General features: G+C 42.4%; 1 protein-coding gene across 2 annotated transcripts in view; it reads left to right on the forward strand.

Moving 5' to 3' along the window:
* Window positions 1–13,902, forward strand: part of CCDC92B (coiled-coil domain containing 92B) — a 41,026-nt gene extending 27,124 nt beyond the window's left edge. For both annotated transcript variants that reach the window (XM_033921570.1, XM_033921571.1), the window contains 3 exons: window positions 611–765; window positions 8,928–8,975; window positions 11,601–13,902. In XM_033921570.1, the coding sequence (XP_033777461.1) occupies window positions 636–765; window positions 8,928–8,975; window positions 11,601–12,352 (930 nt within the window). In that variant the 5' untranslated portion in view covers window positions 611–635 and the 3' untranslated portion in view covers window positions 12,353–13,902. The remainder of the gene's footprint in view (window positions 1–610; window positions 766–8,927; window positions 8,976–11,600) is intronic.
* Window positions 13,903–19,247: the final 5,345 nt, after the last annotated feature.

Here is a 19,247-nt window from a genome sequence, read left to right on the forward strand (position 1 = left end):
TGGTATTTTTAATTTTATTATTTATATACCACTTATCCTAAATGGTTTACATTCAGGTATATTTCCCTATCTGTCCCGGTGGGCTCAAACTCTATCTAATGTACTTGGGGCAATGAGGGGATTAAGTGACTTGCCCAGGGTCACAAGGAGCAGCGAGGGATTTTAATCCACAACCTCAGAGTGCTGGGGCTGTAGCTCTAACCCAGGGGTGGGCAACTCTGGTCTTCGAAGGCTGGAATCCAGTCAGGTTTTCAGTGCATGCAAACAGATCTCATGCATATTCATTGGGAAAATCCTGAAAACCTGACTGGATTATGGCCCTCGAGGACCGGAGTTGCCAACCCCTGCGCCACACACCTTCCTCCTAAAAGATTTATTATATTGCTCTAATTTTTCTAGATCTTGCTATATCTGATTATTTAATAGCTCTTTCTCTGATAAATTAGTGAAAATCATATTTATTATGAACAGCTGATGCCCAGGAAGGTAATAGACAGCCCCAAGCTCAGTGAATTTCAAATGTGCTAGTTTTTTTTTTTAACAACAGTATAATTTGCATAAGATTTATAGACATGGTTGTCTCTGAATGTGAACCATTTAATACTCTCAGGACGTGGGCCATTAATTGTGTTGTGATGGAGACTCTGTCCCTGGAGCAACAGATTCAGAGTGTGCAGAGAAACATTGCGTTCCTAAAGAAGGCACAGCTGGAATTACTCCATGACCTGCACCTGGAGATCCTCCATCTGCAAAAACACTGCTCTGGTGAGTGCTATTCTGTCATACTATTAAAATCTCCGCAAACTACTGTGCTTTTTCCAACAACTGGGCAGACTGGATGGGCTAGTTGATCTTTCTCCATAATTGGCTGTGCTATAATAATATGAAGCCAGTCTCTTCATTTTAAGTACAGGCAATCCCCGACTTACAGACACCCGACTTAAGTATGACTCACACTTAAGAACATGGTCACGATTTCACTGAGCAATATTTCCAGTGACGGACTCCTACACTTAGCAGATTCAGGAAAGATGCAAGGCCACATTAAGAACAGTGTGTGGTTGTGCAGGCTGAATCTTAGAAGGAACACTGATAGGGACAGTTGGCCCTTTTGTCAGCTGGGAGCAGAGGGAAGCAGCAAGTTCTGAGTTACATACAAACCTGACTTAAGAACAGCTTTGAAATCATAACTTGTTCTTAACCCAGGGACTGCCTGTACTATAAAGCATGTTGGACAAAGGCATTGTTGTAGTCCATAAAATGGAAACTACAAACATAAATATATAAAACAGTCCATCTCATACCCTTATTTTCTGGCAGGAATTGTTATTCCTGGGGCAGAGGCGTAGCGAGAGGCGCCCGGGGCAGTGGTGCCCTCTCACACCCTATCTGTTCCAACCCCTCCCCCCTTCCTTTCCCCGTACCTCTTCAATGTTCCCAACATGAGTCCAACTGTAGGGTCATGAAATGGTTAACTGTTGTTTAAAATATTGCTCTGGCCTACATAGCTGAAGAAAGTTTACAATCTATTGACTTCATCTGCCTAAAATGTATGTCCCTGCCTTACCACATTGTAAGCTAAATAGATAAGAGTTTGAGCCATGATGTACCCTGCCCTTCTGTACATTTAACATTTAGAACTGTAAGAGTTAGATAAGTGACCTGCTAGTGTGAGCTTAGGACCAATAATAATTGTAGAAAAGTTATAGAAGTAACAAATGAAAATTTTACTTTTTGCATATATTAGTTTGCAAAAAGGGCATAAAAGTCCGTGTATATCCTGTTTCTGACACTCTAGTAGGCAGGCTATTAACTGCACTAGAGTCCAGTATATCGTAATAAATCTCTTGTACTTTCTTCACGCCTCTGACTTTGTGTGTCCAAGTGACCTTTCACAACCTGTTGCTTGTGCCAGTGTCGGCTCTTCCTTTGATGTCACTTCCTAGGATAATCTCAAGTATCCAGACAGTACATTCCACAAACATAGTATACCAAATAGTGGAATACTGAGATAGCTGATGTTTGTGTCTCCCCCAAGTACTCCAATCGATAATCTCATAGCAGACAGATTTCAATGATCTAGGAGGCAAGTATTGTTTCAACATTTGAATTAAATATCAGGGAGCCATCCCTTAGATCACCTGGTGCACAGTTGTCAGCACTTTATATTAAGTTCTCATTTCAATAGGCAACCAATGCAGTCGTTTCAATACTGGACTGATGTGCTCATTCCAGGCTACTCCTGTACTTATTCTTGCTGCAGCGTTTTCAATGACCTGCGGTGCTTTGATCTTAATCTTCGCAATACCCATCAACAGTGAATTACAAAAGTCCAACTTTGTCACAACAATACTCTGTAATCAGCAATGGACATCATAGCTCTCACTTTAGATCAGGGGTGTCCAATCTGCGGCCCAAGGGCCACATGCAGCCCCGCGAAGTATTTTGTGTGGCCCCGGTCGAGGGCGATGCAGTGTTTTCTTCTGCTGCTCCCAGGTGTTTACCGTCGTGCCAGCTCCCTCCTCTGTCTTGCTGCAGCGTTTGCCCGGCCCCAGAAACATTTTTTTCGGCCAATGCGGCCCAGGTAAGCCAAAAGGTTGAACACCCCTGCTCTAGATAATAATCTTAATTAGAAAAAAAAGCTCCCTTTATCACATGCAAGATTTGAATCTGCATCGTAAGCTGTGCATCCAGTTGTACCCCTAACATTCTGACACGAGGAGAAAATTGGGAGTATCGCATCTTGCACTTTCACCTCTCATGTGCTTAACAATACCTCATCATTCCTTTTGAGCATAACTTCAGTTTTTTCCAAATTCAATACCAGCTTATTCCTATGTATCCAACATGATATTCTGTACATACATTCTACCAATTTCTTCTGTATATATTCTACCCAATCAATCACAGGGGGGAAAAATGAATATATCCTGCATAAATACAGTAGTGCACTCCCAGCTCCTCAAGGACCCGTCCTATAGATGCAACATAAATATTGAACAATAGGGCAGACAGCGCAGAGCCTTGGGGAATCCCCTTTTTCATTCTCATCATCTCTGAAATACTAGAACCACATTTCACCGCAAATTTCCGCTCCAGTAACAAAGACCCAAACTATTTCAAAACTGGCCCACCCATTCCCCCTATCCGTAGTTTATCTAACAAGTCTGAGATCTATAGTATCAAAGGCAGCCAGTATATCTAAAGACACACTCTTATCAGTCCCTCTTCTTAGCACATCCAGAGTAGATAACAAAAGAGTTTTGACCCTATGTCCTTTCCTAAAACCATATTGATGGATATTGTGACCAGGCATGGCCTGGATTGATCAGGATCAGGTGGCAGCTTTAGCTACAGGTGCTCATGAGAGCACAGGAATTGCTGAAGAAGCTCTCTCCCTCTCAAACTACCCCTCAACCTTATTTCCCCATGATTCGGCAGTCACTACAATGGTTGTTCCAAGAATCACATGACCTGCTGGCATTGAGGGCTGAAAGATGGAACCCTGCAGCAAATGTTCTGGACAACTCCCACATCAGGCTGCAGTGATGAAGCAGAGAGTTCATTTCAAACTGATGGGCTGATTTCCTGGATTCCTGTTTCGTCCCTATAGTGTCTCAGATATCAGCCAAACTCATGCACTGTGTATTGAGGTCAGGCAGTTCTTCCCTGGATGCTGTTCATGATGGATAGAATGGATTCAAAAGACTAATTATCAGCAGAATGTCTGCAGTGGAGCAGGGAGGTATTGATTACTGCCAACTGCCATGAGACAACTCAATGGAGTCTTCCTCTGAATGACTGAGGAGGGCGAGAACTAGTTTGTTTAAATAAAAATTAGTCTTTGTAAGCTCCATATGGGTCTAAGTGGTCACTGATGTTCAGTATCACAGCCACAATTTCTAGCCTGTGGCCTTGTGAACATTTTCTCAGGACTGGTGCAAGTGTATTAAAAGTGCCCTAGGAAAACCCTTAGTCTTGTGCCCTTTCCGATCCTTAGAACACCCCCACCCCAAGATTCTGATAATTCAACCCAACAGTCATGAATACCTAGGGTTACCATATTTAAAGAAGGGAAAACCCGAAGACATGGCCCCGCCCTGTTCGGCCTCCAATCTGCCCTATTCCGCCTCCAGCCCCGCCCTCCAAAGGCCCCATTTCTTTTTTGCCACGTCTGGAGGGCCTCAAGCATGCATTGATACGTGTGAAGTCATATATGCATGCTTTGGAAAGTCCGTCCGGGAACCCAGACAGTCTTCTAAAAAAATGACATGCCTGGGTTTTCCCGGACATCTGGTAACCCTATGAATATTCCAGCATCACCCATCCCAGAACAATCCTGAAAAACTGCATAATTGTACATTATATTGTTTTGTACAATTTCCAAAAGCTATTTATCTAGGTAAATGGGAGTTTATCCTGATAAATGAATTATTTGAAACAGACTTGTCTCTTTACAGGTAAAAGTATGAGCTAATTGTTCTTTGTGTGGCTGTTGGAGCTATTATTTTGCTTTGAAAGCAGCTGTTCTTTGCATCCCCCAAGAAGGGCCACCTTAGGTGACCACCCAGTCTGCCCAATTATTATTATGCGTGCTGCTCCATGTGACCCTGGGCAAGTCACTTAACCCTCCATTGCCCCAGGTACATAGTTAGATTATGAACCTGCTGGGATAGATAGAGAAAATACCACCCCCCCCCCCTGTTCCAACATCTATGATTAGACTGTGAACCGCTCAGATGGCTGTGCTGATGGGTAGTATATCAGATATGAAATAAACTTGATTAGCACCTCAGGAGCAGCACACACTTGTTCTACTGTCAGTCACTTTTTTAAAAATCAGATGGGTTTTATTTGTGCAGTGACTCTACAGCAGACATGTCAAACTCTGGCCAGGGGTGCATTAAAAGTTGGCCCAGCCGACATTTACTTTTTTTGCTTTAATTTGGCCCGCCAGCACGAACCGCTGCTGCTGCTCTGACGTACGGGATCGTGTCTGCCTTCGTCTGGTCTCCTCTTCCTCTTCAAAGCAGCCTGCTGAGGATTGCCAGCCTGCTATAGCAAACTTCGCAGACCGCTGTCAACCTTGGTAGCACGTTCCCTCTGACACGATCCTGTACGTCAGAGGAGGGGCGGGACCGCAGCAGAGGGAATGTTTTACTGAGGTCGACAGCGGCCTACGAGGTTCACTACAGCTGGCCAGCGATCCTCAGCAAGCTGCTTTGAACAGAAGAGGAGATCATGAGATTTTTGTTACCGACATGCATTTGATTCTAGGAATTTCACTAACTCCTTCACCAACACTTCCATTATTTTTCCAATAACCAAAGTGAAGCTTACTGGCCTGTAGTTTCCAGCTTCATCTCTGCAACCACTCTTCTCCAGTCCAATGGAACAACTCCTGTCTCCAGGGATTTATTGAGCAAATCTTTAAGCGGAGCCGCCCTGAGCTCCCTCAACATTCTGGGATGGATCCCATCCGGTCCCATGGCTTTGTCCACCTTTAATTTTTCAAGTTGTTCATAAACACTTTCTTCCATGAACGGCACAGTATCCACTCCATACTCACTTGTAATTTTGCCTGCCAATCATGGTCCTTCTCCAGGATTTTCCTCCTTGAACACAGAGCAGAAGTATTTGTTTAGCACGTTTGCTTTTTCCTGATCATTCTCCACATAGCAGTTCATAGCATCTTTCAGTCTCATAATTCCATTTTTCTTTTCCTTCTTTCACTAATATACCTGAAAAAAATTTTCTGTCCCTTTTTTATATTTCTAGCCATTTGCTCTTCTGCCTGCGCTTTCGCCATACGTATCTCTCTCTTGGATTCTTTCATTTTCATCCAGTATTCCTTGAGTATTTTTATATTTCACAAATGCCAACTCTTTTGCCTTTATTTTCTCCACCAGTAGTTTGGAGAACCATATCGGTTTCCCTTTTCTCTTATTTTTATTTACTTTCCTCACATAAAGGTCGGTAGTAATTTTTACATAAGAACATAAGTATTGCCTCTGCCGGGTCAGACCAGGGGTCCATCGTGCCCAGCAGTCTGCTCCCACGGCAGCCCCCCCAGATCCATGACCTGTAAGTTCTCCACCACCTAAATGGTTTATATCCTAATCCTGAAGTACCCTGTACAGTAACCCTCTATCTATACCCTGTAATCCCTTTCTCCTTCAGGAAGTCCTCCAATCCCTCTGTCCTATCACCTCTCCTGGAAACGCTTTATTTGCTTTCATGAATGAGCATTCTGACATCAACTTCCAGGCCAGAGGACCAGCAGAGTCGACAGCCGCACACACCATACTGTGACCCTGCAACTGCTCCACATCCCCCCTTACTGCCTGGAGAGGGGGGGGGCTCTGTCTGGAGGAGGGGGTGCTCTGCCCTGGGTGGTAACCTCTCTGAGCACACTACCCAGACCTTTGCCAATACTCTCATAACCTCACGCTTAGACTACTGCAATTTACTATCAACAGGTCTCCCGCTGAACCACCTCTTCCCCCTGCAATGTGCAAAACTCAGCTGCACGACTTATCTACTGCCAACCTCACTACACTCACTTTACCCCTCTCCTCAAATCACTTCACTTGCTCCTATCCACTTCCGCATACAGTTCAAACTCCTATTACTAACCTAAAAGTGTCTTCATGCCGCAGCCCCTCAGTATCTCTCCTCTCTTATCTCTCTGTATACACCAAACTCCGTTCCTCAAGATAAGCTGCTTTTATCTTTACTCTTCTCCACTGCCAATTCCAGACTTTGTTCCTTTCATTCAGCTGCCCTGTATGCCTGAGTTCGTCCATCACGCCCTTTCACTTACCTTGTTTAAAAGCAGACTGAAACCCCACCTTTTTGATATAGCCTTCAATCCATAACCTCACTGCCCACTGCTCAGAACCTTAGCCAGCAGATTAACCATCCCCCATAACAGTATCCACCCTGGAATCCTCTTTGTTTCGATTGCAAGCTCTTTGGAGCAGGGACTGTCCATGATGCTTACATCTGGTAATGCTCTAGAAATAATTAATAATAATAGTAGTAGTAGGTACACCATTGCTATGGAGTAATGACCTACATTAGTTTCCCCTTCTCCTTTCCTCCAGGCTCTATCATTGCTGTCTCTGCAGCATGTCTATCCCCTGTTGGCCAAGGGAGTGAAAGCTGGGCTGGGCCTTTGGATTGCCAGTATATGGCACTGCCATTGACCTACTGTTTCAGACCTATTTTCAAAATATGGGGACCTAAACTTTGGAATGGTCTGCCTTTGGCTTCAAGATCTATAAGATCATTTGATTTGTTTAAGTGGGAACTGAAAACACTGCTGTTTTGAGAAGCCTATAGGAACTGAATGATGTCCAGACTAAGATTTTGCAGCCTGATTTGAAGTGTGCTTTTGATAAGGAACAAGTGGGGATGGAACTGTACACATCAACCAGAGATAAATAATGAGAGGGTTTTATTATAATAATTGAAAACACTCTATATTGTTATGAACAGTCTAATATTGTAATATTAGATCAGACTCGATCAAACCCGACATGATCTGTGTTTCGGCTTGAAAACCTGCTTCAGGGGTACATGAGTCATCCAGTAAGTGGTGATCATAGGGTATCATCAAAGAATAATGACTAAAAGTGGCTAGAGGAACCAAGAAACTGAGTGTAGCAATTTCAATGAATGGAACCACTGAATATAAGCATAAAGATAAGAGCTAGTGATACAGAAATAAATACTTTATAAAATAATAATAGTAAAAGTAAAATGCTGAGTTCTGTTGGTGCTAGATATTGTCTCTGCTCAAATAGTTCTGGCCTCAAGTAGCAAGATCCAACATATTTTATTGCCATAACTGCTGTTCCTCTAGTTTCCTGTAGGATTAGAGATTTGTGTTCTCCTTAAGCAGTTCTATAATGCAACGATTCATTTTTTTAATTTCAAATAATTTTTTATGTTTTGCACAGTACAATACATAGTCCTGGTCTGCCTGTGCGAGCGTACATAAGTTTTTTCCACAGAGCTTTTAACAGCTAAATAGAGCATATACAAAGAAAGTGGTATGATTATCCTAGTCTATTTTAGAGCATGGAAACAGATGTTGATACATAAAAACAAAAAGAATAAAATGATACTTTTTTATTGGACTAACTTAATCCATATAAGCATAACTTGTCACCATTCATGCACACTTACGCAAATCTTGTGAGGCTGTCACATGAAGTCTCAACAGCCATTTTGAAAAAGCATTGAAGGTGGGTCCAGTGGTGGCAGTGGGCAGGAAAGAGTGGGGATATGTCCTGCCCTCAAAGAGGCCTCTAGACCACCAGGGTTGTAAAGGTAGGTCTGGAGAGGGCCAGCCTGTTTCCCATTACCATGGGATTACCGCAGTATTGGTTCCTGTTCCTGTGTGTGTAACCGTGGTGTTACCATGGTAATGATTACCGTGTCACTCTCTACTTCATCCATGGACAATGTTTTAAAAAATCGCCTCCATACCAGGCCCAAAGTCTGTGACTTCAAAGCAAGGACCATTCTGCAACAGATGGCCTGGATTAGGTTCTAAAGCTATGAGAAATATCAATTTCATTGCAAATCAAATCTCATGGCATCATGAAGGAGCAAGAGAAAGCTACTAGACCGTATGTTCAGTTTTTAAAAAAAATGCAGATAAAGACAGTCAAGCAGACAGAGAATAGAAAACCAGAGTAAAAGCAAGGAAAGGAAAATCTGATCTGCAGTGGACAAACCGATCGATGCGCAATTACAGTAAGGATACTCTGCCCTTGGTTTTGTGGTTTTCTGCAGCTTTTTGGACAGTACATGCCTCATTCTGATTTAAGTGAAAGGGGAGAACCTTAGCAAAATAATCCTCCCAGAAGATTTTTCCAATAATGTCCCCCCCCCCTTTTTTTTTTTTCCTCTCTTAGAACTGACCTGCCAACTTGAAACAAAGCAATTGAGACAGCTTCAACAAGGTAAGAGCAAAGCTTTATGAGAGAAAATACCAGATCATGTGCTAAATAGAGTAACCCTGGTTTGAGATCCTGGTCTCTACCACTGAAAAGAAGTAGGAATAAAACAGACTTCTATTACAATTAGATTTCTGCTGTCAAAGCCATATGAAAACTAAGTAAATTATTGCTATCAAACTTTACATATTGTGGCAAGTAAACATTTTATTTTACAGTATTTTATAAAAGATAAGTTGACTAAGAATTTTGAAGTGGGCAGTGACAGACATAGGGTTACGAGTGGCTTTAAGTCAGGGGTCTCAAAGTCCCTCCTAGAGGGCCGCAATCCATTCAGGTTTTCAGGATTTCCGCAATGAATATGCATGAGATCTATGTGCATGCACTGCTTTCATGGTGGTAACAGCTCTGATGCTCGTAGAATTACTTTGAGCGTCAGAACTGTTACCACCGCAGCCAGCACTAAAAAACACTAGCGCGGTTTTGTAAAAGGGGGAAGGGGGGGTTAATGCTTAATTATTGGCAGATCAGGGCCAGGAAGGGAGGAGGAGAATTTCTTAGCAGATTGGTGCCAGTATGGTAATGGAGGAAGGAATGATGGGGGAGGAGGCAACAGCAGATCAGGAGGGTTTAGCAGGGATTAAAATAAAAAATTAAAATAAAAAAAAGTTACAAATACGCTAGAGGAAAAATATGATAAGGTCAGATCCCTACAGATCTCCCTTCTCTGTTATGCAGGGAAGACAACTCTACCCAACACAAGTTAAACTCACAAGCTTTATTTAAGTTTACCTGAGCTTGGTCAAGTTCCTTAATATCTTGTTCTCTACATATGAGACCCAAAACTATGTTATCTTACTAGTTGTAACTGATAAATTAGAAAAAGGAGGGTAACTGTGTAATCACACCAAAAATGCGTCAAAAAATAAACACAGTTTAAATGATATCAATGGATACAATGAGGGGAAAAAGACCTCAACAGCTAATGTGCGACATGGCTTGGCCACCATTGGGCCATTCAAGATAAGTGTGCTTCTGCTTTTGGTTGCTGTTTAAAATCTCCATACAACCCAGAGATTTTGCTTACAGTTTTGAGACTTTACCACACTTAGGGCTCCTTTTAAGGTGCGCTAGCGTTTTTAGCGTGCACAAAAGATTAGCACATGCAAACCATGCACTAAATGAAAAATACTAATGCAAGCTCTATGGAGGCGTTAGCGTTTAGCGCGTGTGGCATCGCTAGCGTACCTTAGTAAAAGGAGCCCTTAGTCACTAGTTGCAGCAAGAATGCATTTTTCCACACACCAAACACACTGGTCTTTACTAGGTCCTCTGTTTATTACTGTGACTCAGTAATTTGAATTGAATTTTGAGATAAAAGGATAATTCAGGCGAGGCGAGCAACGAAGCTAGTAAAAGGTATGGAGAACTTGAGCTACAAAGAACGACTTAGAAAACTAGGGACTGTTCTCCCTTGAGAAGAGGAGACTGCGAGGGATCTGATTGAGACTTTCAAAATACTAAAAGGAATCGACAAAATAGAGCAGGAAAAAAAGCTATTTACGATGTCAAATGTGACTAGGACAAGAGGTCATGGACTGAAGCTGAGGGGGGGACAAGCCCAGGACAAATGCCAGGAAGTTCTGCTTCACACAGCAAGTGGACACCTGGAATGCTTTCCCAGTAGAGGTTGCTGCGGAACCCACCGTTCTAGGATTTCAGGGCAAGTTAGATGCACATCTCCTCGCAAGATGCTTAGCAGGATATGGGTGACTAAGGATGCTGCTTGGGCGGATCGCCGGACTTGATGGACCTAAGGTCTGATCCGGAGATGGAAATTCTTATGAATAAGTGAAAAGGAAAATTCATATATAAATTTTTTTTTTTCTCATCTAATCTCTAAAACTAGCTGATTACTCGGCGTTTCCCGGATATTTATTTATCCCAATCATCTGTTGTGTTCAATAATTTTTACATTTCACCCCCTTCCCACCTCCACAGTATTTTTTTCTCAGATAGTAACTGATATGTATACCAAGTTTGGTTGAAATCTCTCCATGCGTTTCAGAGTTATGCTGGAACATACACATACACACAGATACATCCGATTTTATATATATATTATAGTGTAGATAGATTTGGTGGTGGGATTTTGATTAGTTAAAATATTTTTTCACATATTGGTGCTACAATGAGGTTTTTGACCAATGATAAGAACCTTTACCCCTAATTGATGGTCATTGCAAAAACTACGTTTTTTTTATACAGGGGCTGTTGAGGTCTTTTTTCTTCATTGTATCCATTGATATCATTTATTCTTTGTTTATTTTTTGGTGCATCTTATTAGCTGTATTATATACTAGATAATTTTATGGTGCTTTGATTTTCATTTTTCTCATCTTCAATTCTTTGTTTCCATCTTCTGTTTACAGAAATATTGACAAAGCATTTATGAGTCTAATTCTGTCTGGATGCAAAGGCACTTTAATTAACTTAATTCAATCATTACTTAGTAATGCATGACACTGCAACAAGAATGCATTTTGCTACTAAATTAATGAATTCTAAATTAGATACAATTGTACGGTTTTCAGATCTACGGTAAACATAATACCATTTTCTCATTTTCAGATGGCATTGAACAGGAGATGGAAGAAAAGTGTCAGATCCTGGAAACCAAAGTGAATGAAAAAGAGAAAATAAACTCAGAACTCCGAAGAGAACTCTGGTACAGGGAGGCTCTGGTAGTGGCACTTCAATCCAGCCTGAGGGATAAGGAAAGGAAGTTTCTGGAGGAACTAAAACGGAGAAGCCATCGGGTGACCATCCTGAACACAGAGCTCCAGAAGCAGACAGAGGCTGTTGCCTATCTCTCCTTCCAGCTGCATTCCACCAGACAGAAGCTGCACGGCTCCCAGCATAGTGGCAAGCCCTCGGATAGACCTCCAGATAGAATGCCACCCGGGCAAACAGTTCAGGAGGCAAGACCCAAGAAGCGCATCCACAAGTCTCATGCTGCTCGGAGGCAAGCACTAGAATCTTCCTTTAGCAGGGGCATCGCAAAGGACTCCTTCCAAAGAGAGCAGATGAGCAGCTTTGAGGACGAAGACTCCATGCCTGACCCGGCGCTCTTCTTGCATGCAAAAAAACATGTGCCACCCCGTCGACAGAAATTGGCAACCAAAACTCACGTGTTTAATAAGCAGGGTGTAGATCAAAATGATGGCATCACTACCCATGCTCTCCAAAGCCCAACAAAACTCTCCATGGAACACATGGAGACCAGAAGTATAGTAGGCCCATCGGTCAAAGCCAAGTTGCCCAAGAAAGAGAGAAAAAGTCAACATTTTTTTACCCAGGAGGACTCCAGAAGCTCAGAATGAACCTGAGAAAAAAAGCAATCAATCCTCCTAAGAGGGCAAATTTTAAAAAAAAGCAGCCAGGCTAAACCAAAAATTAGTGGACAGGTGTCTGCTGGCATTGCCACCTTGACCGTTTGCTACCTGGATGGGCCCCTTTTCACTCGTAAGATATCTGACTCAGGATCTAAGCTGATCGAGAAGATGCAAAACTCTTATTTTTGAAAATGGATTTCTGTAGACTACAGTTTTATTGTGCAAATTCTTAGAAAGGTTCCTTCCTCTAGCTCAGCTTTTCATAGGCATCATCCCCACTGTCTCCCATTGCTGGCTCTGCCTGGATTGAACTGTTGAAAGCAATGAGGATTCCAAAGTCACAATTGTTTCTCCTGACTTTGGTCCATAAAGCTATTCAATTCAGTAATTCTAACCATCATTTTGGTGTCTGGGAGCTATGATCTTCTCCAGATGGTAGGGCTACAGAAAAAGTGTATCCTCTCCTCTGTTATCATCATGCCTTGTTGTAGGGTCATGTGATCTGACTCATTGATGTTTATTCACATGGAAAATACCAGTGACTGATTATAAATATTTCCATGATGGTAATTGTTGGTGCATTGGAGCCAGCTTTGGGGGTGCCAATGTGGGCTGAGTATTGAGTAAGCTCATTTACTAAGTCCAGTTCTCGTGCACAGCGTAAGTGTTGCTAGACAACAGCTGCCAAAAGGAAGAGAAATAAGCTATGCAGCTTCTGCACAGCTGTGTATGAACAGGAGAGAAACAAAACAAATATAAGCCGATATCCAAAAGATCTAGATGCCTAATTTAAAGAATTAGCCCCCCACCCTTTTACAAAATTGCACAAGAGGTTTTTGGTTAGGGTTACCATATTTTACTTTAGTAAATTCTGGACCCCTAGCCCCGCCCTCCAGTTCCACCCATCCCTGCTCAGTTACCCCCCAATCCTGCCCTAGCCCCACCTCCTGCTGCCTGCCCTCCTGCCTGACGCAATTTCGAGGAAGTTTTTCAAAAACCGGACAAAGTGCCAGGTTTCGAAAAGCCGTCCGGACCCCTGGATATGTCCTCAAAAAGGAGGACATATCTTGAGAAATCTGGATGTCTGGTAACCCTATTTTTAGTGCCAGCTGGCACATCAAATGCTCTGCGCTGCTCCGACGGTCATTATTTGAGGCACGAATAATATTCAAGTTCTCTTGCATATGTTTCAAGCTGGTTTGGGGACTAGCTCCTACATACTTGCTACCTCACTTTGTATTATACAGCCCTATACGACAAACCAGAAACTGCAGTCTATTTGCATACCCAAGCATTACCAGCTGTAAATACAAAACCTTTCTGGATAGAACTTTTATGTACCAAGCAAATAAAAAACAACACTGGCTAGACAACTACATTAATGGAGCTAGACTAACCTATGACACTTTTAGAAAAGTAAGAAAAACTGCCTTATTCGACAGATATATCACCTAAACAGTAACTACACCAAACACTAAATCCAATTCTATTGTTTCTAACATGTCCCCTCTGAAATTCTTAACAAACTGTATATTGGAATTCGCTGCATTTTAAGATTCTGCATTCTGTAATTTCACTGACTGCATATTGTAACTCGCTGATTGTACAGCTCTCTTCAATGTGAACCGCCTAGAAGTCGCACGATTGTGGCGGTATAGAAGAATAAAGTTATTATTATTATTATAGAGTTCCTATGAGCGTCAGAGCAGCACAGAGTGTATCAGCCAGTGCTAAAAATCTCTTGTGCAGTTTTGTGAAAAGGGGGTAGGCTTGCAAAATTTAATTTCCCCCTCCTCTGCTGAGCATCTAAATGTGGATGCTCAAAAGTGGGCAGGGACAGTGATGAGATCAGATAGGGGAAAATTAGGGTCTCAGAGCTGATTTCTAGCAATAGGCACCAATGTTAGGGACTAGATTCTATAAATGGTGCTTTAAAAATTGGCACAGAAAAAAACAGCACTTAGAGTCGGATTCTGTAACTGGCGCCACTGTCAGTGGCCGCCTTAAAAGCAGCCACTGATCGTGTGTCAATCATGCAACAGGTACAGAATTATGCCTCTCTACGATGTGAATCGTGCTTCCATAATGCGACTTCCGGCATTAGCCGCACCCACAGTGGCTTGAGGCAGCCTAAAGTGCTTATGGAAGCATGATTCCAGTGCCGATTTTTGTAGGCACCTTAAAACTCAGTTAAAAATGTTGTTTCAGTGGCGATTTTCACTGAGTATGGGTGCTGTTTAGAGAATCCGGCCCTTAATGCTATCTATAAACGGAGCTCAAACTAGAATAGCGCTTGACACCGGGAATCACGTCTAATTTTAGGTGTGGCCATTTTTACCAACTGAAATGTGGTGTAAATCCTTATGCCTAAATTAGGCATGGATCCACCCCTTATTCTATAACTGCATGCGTAACTCTGCCCATGACCTTCCCATAATTTCATCCCCTTTTTGGAGCCACATGTAAATTTTAATTCCAAAGAGTAAACAATAACTGCTTGTTAAAATCCCAATTATCAGCGCTAATTGGCACACATTCAATTAAATTGCACAGGCAAATCAGAAGCGCACACAAATTTGCACAGGCAATTTTTAGCCCTTTTTATAGAATTAGGCTGTCAGGCTAGATTCTGTGAATAGCGCCTAGCTGCACCTAAATTGTAGGCACTAGAAAATGACATGGGAACAAATTTTTCCCCATCCCCGCAGGAACTAATTTTCACATCTTGTCGAGTTCTTTTCCTGCCCCTGCCCCATTCCTGCAAGCTCCGTCCTCATCTGCACAAGCCTCACACACTTTAAAATCATAAGTGTCTGAGGCTTGTATGGTTAAGGCTTAGCTTACAGGAATGGAACAGGAACAGCGCGACAAAACTCATGAGGACAGGGTGGGGAAACTGAGTTCCTGCGGGGACGGGGAAAAATTTGTCCCCGTGTCATTCTCTAGTAAGCAGCACATGGCACATTTGTCAGTCAACCGCTAAGTGACATTTATAGAATCCAGTCTAGCGATGCCTAGGCATGCTTAGACATCCTGGAGGTAGGCCCTGGTATATTAGGCCAGGTTTTGCCAAGTGTAATTTACTGGCACCTTACTTGGATGCCTAGTGATGCCTAAGTCAACCATACCTGCTTTTCAGGTAGGTGTCAGAAGGCGCTTTCACTTAGGCATCCCAAGGCGCCATGTAGAATTTGTGATTACTTATTCCATACTGGGCAAGGTTTTTTTCTGTGTTCTGTATGTATGAAAAACATGGTTTTCTGTTAGCATTGACCAGCCTTGTTTGTAAAAGGACCCCTTAGTGTTCTGCTACTTGAGTACATTTGTTCTTATTTATCTTGTTCAAAAGTTACTATCCCTCTGTCTCTACCTTGATGAAAATAGAGGGGGAATTTTTTTTAAGACGGAGCAATGACCAGCAATGGGCTCCTATGCGCAAAGTAACCACATCATTGATACTGTCACAATCTAGTGAAAGAGCAAACCGAAAGACAAGTTTGTCTCTTGCAGACGGTGATGGAGGTGTAGCTGAGTGGTTAGAGCAGTGAACAGGGAAGACCCCTATGGCTGCTTGTGATCTTGGGTAAGTTATTTAATTGACACACCAACAAATCCGCACACAACAATTGCGCCCCGTGAAATGTGAAGGTATACATATATTGAAGGCCCTGATTTGCTCAGACTCCTCAGGCCCCGTCCCTAAGGAACAAGGCCTGAGGAGTCTGAGCAAATCAGGGCCTTCCAGATATCCAGTTATGTAAAGGGTTCCGATAATCAACACTAGATAACACAAAAGAATTTACACCACCACTCCAGCCTACATAGAATCCTAGCTAACCCTATACACCCCCACTCGCCCCCTCTGCTCAGAAATGGAGAAACACCTATGCATCCCCCCAGGAAGATCTCTCATGTCAGAAACCGCCCGCAAACGCTCCTACAGCCACTTCATCCCCCAACTCTGGAACCAACTCCCCCCACAAATCAGATTACAGAACTCATTGATGACCTTCCGGAAAGCGGTAAAGACCCTCCTCTTCAACTAAAATTACAACTGTGATCTACCCCTTAAACTCTCCCTTCCTCCCCTCCCTCCCTCCTCCTTCCTGATCCTCTACTTAAATTACTGTATAGTCCATTCTTAACCTGTACTTAAATTGCTGTATAATTCTCGTACTTGAACTACTGTATAATCGCTGTACTGTCCAAATATACTCCACTGTGAATGTTTGCTTGTAGGCCGTTCTGAGCTACCGGGAAAACGGGATAAAAATCGAAATAAATAAATAAAAAAGTGTAGTGGAGGGGGTCCCCCCACCCCCCTCAAAAAGAGGGTTTCACTTTGTAACCCTCAAAAAGACAAAATAATATACATTCAGTGCACACATTTGTCCTGCGTGTAATTGTCAGGGCGCATTTGTTGGGGCGCAATTCTCGTGTGTGCATTTGACGGGTCACTATTTAATTTTCTATTGCCTCAAGTGCAGACTTACCCCCCCCCCCCACCCTTTTACAAAATCACAAAAGTGGTTTTTAGCATCAGCTGGCGTGCTGAATGCTCTGCGCTACTCCCAACACTCATATGAGCTTCGGGAGCAGCATAGAGCATTCAGTGTGCCAGCCTGCACTAAAAACCGCTTTCCCAGTTTAAAGGGGGGGGGGGGTGTTAGATTGTGAGCCCTCTGGGGGTAAGGAAATACCTACTGAATCAAACTCCCCTTCTCTGCTACTAGTGAAAACGCATGAACTAGATCAGAACGATACCAGGATCTCAAGTCTTTAACTGGCCATGTAGGCAGTATATTCCAGCACCTTCTTTTCTGTTTTTTTACTTTCTCAGAACTAAAAGCAAAAGAACATAGGCTTTATATCAAAAGATGCACATATGTTTGGTTCTCTGAGAAGATAGCAATCGGTGTTTGTGTTCCACTAGTTTATGACCGATTTGGGAAGCGCTGCCTTCCGGTAGCGAACGGAAACTCGTGGCGCACTTCATTAGTGAGAGCACGGAAAATGTTTCATGTCCTATCTAGAAGAAAAGCCAATGATCAACCTGGGTCAAGGGTATCGCACCAGGAGTGAAATTGGGCAGATTAGCAGAGCCTTATAGTCTGTATCTGACACCGCCTTTAAGGCTGACAGTGAAGCAATAACTATGTCCTAGGTGTAGCCCTTTTAAGAGATAAAAACTAGCAGATGGTAAAAATGTTCATCTTAAGAACCATCCATGCTTTTTTCTTTCCAATTCAGAAGTCCAGCTGCTGTGTATTTTATACCAGATCATATTAAATTCCCTGACTTTTATTCTTCTCCAGGTGTAAAGCTTTGCATTACCACTGTAGTATGACCCAGTCCTTATTTTTCTGTGCGTGGACAATCTTGATAAGTAATATTGTATTTACAGTAGATTTTACTTACAGGAATACACCCATATGACTAGAAAGATTTTTTTAAAAGTTCTTAGAAGCAGTATGTTATTGTCATGGGGATCATGTCTCTAGATTGTAAGCTCTATAAGGCAGGGACATTATCACACCCTATTAAAATTGGAACAGCAATCTAGAAGATATTACTACAGATATTAAAGAAGCATTTATATGTACATCAGAATATTTGTCATTTCTTGTATTTGCAGTCCACCTCTGGAAAAGTCTAAGAGGTCCTTTCACTAAGCTACGTTGGGCATTAACGCATGCTTACCGCAGCAAAAACCACTTTACCGTAGGGCATACTCAGGCAACCTGTGGTTGTTTTGGCATCAGATGTGCTACCCAAGTGCTATAAAATAAACACCCTTATTTATCAAGCTGTGCTGGCGAGCAGTGTGAGCTAAATACCGAGACGTCCATTCTATTCCTATGTTTGGTTCGGCATTTAGCTTGCGCTGCCCGATAGCGCAGTTTGATTAAAAGGGTGAAATTTGTTGTTTTTTTTTAATGCTGGGGCGAGCCTGGGAATGAAGTGTGGGCATGATCTGAACTAGAGAATGACACTGGGGACAAATTTCTCCCCGTAGGAACTAAATTTTCCTGGCCTGTCTCTGTGAGTTTTGTTGCTGCCCCTGTCCTATTCCTGTAATCCTGTAAGCTCTGCCTTAACTGTACAAGCCTCAAAGTGTTTGAGGCTTGTGCAGATGAGGATGGAGCTTGCAGGAATGGGGCAGGGGCAGGAAAAGAACTCGCAGGGATGGGACGGGAAAATGAGTTCCCGTGGGGATGAGGAAAAATTTGTCCCCGTTCCTTCTCTAATCTGAACTAATCAGTTAGCCCAGCTATATTGCCATGTGCTAACCGATTAGCGCATGGTTAGCCCACGAGCCCTTACCGCCTACAAAATAGGTGATGATAAGGGCTCCCATGCTAATGGAAAAAATGACATGTGAACATTAATACTGAAAATGGAAAACGTTGCCATTTTACCCCGCAATAAAAAATGGCCTTTAGCATGTGGGAATGACCCACGTAAGGATGCACCAAAGCCACTTTTTACTGCAGTTTGGTAAAGGGTCCCAAAACAATTAGCAATCACCATAAGCATTAGAAAAGACATACACCATAAAATAAAACACCATATTCATATCCCATCTTATCAGCTTAAAATTACTTTCCTGATATGTATTGTCTTTGATGACTTTCATGAACTTTAACTGTTTTACAATGTTTATTTTTGTTAAAATTAAATAAACAGATTGAACTAAAAAAAATCAAACACACACCCTAAAAAACCAAACATACATAATAAAAGAAAAAATACAACCTTATCATAAGTGGCATGAATAGCAGAACCTCATAATGATGTTCATATTAGAAAAGAGTGGGGGAAGATTTGCAAACAATCTATTACGGACTGATGAATTCTGAGTAGCCCGAAGCTTTACCTGTAG

The sequence above is a fragment of the Geotrypetes seraphini genome, chromosome 15 (genome assembly GCF_902459505.1).
Source record: "Geotrypetes seraphini chromosome 15, aGeoSer1.1, whole genome shotgun sequence".
NCBI lineage: Eukaryota > Metazoa > Chordata > Amphibia > Gymnophiona > Dermophiidae > Geotrypetes > Geotrypetes seraphini.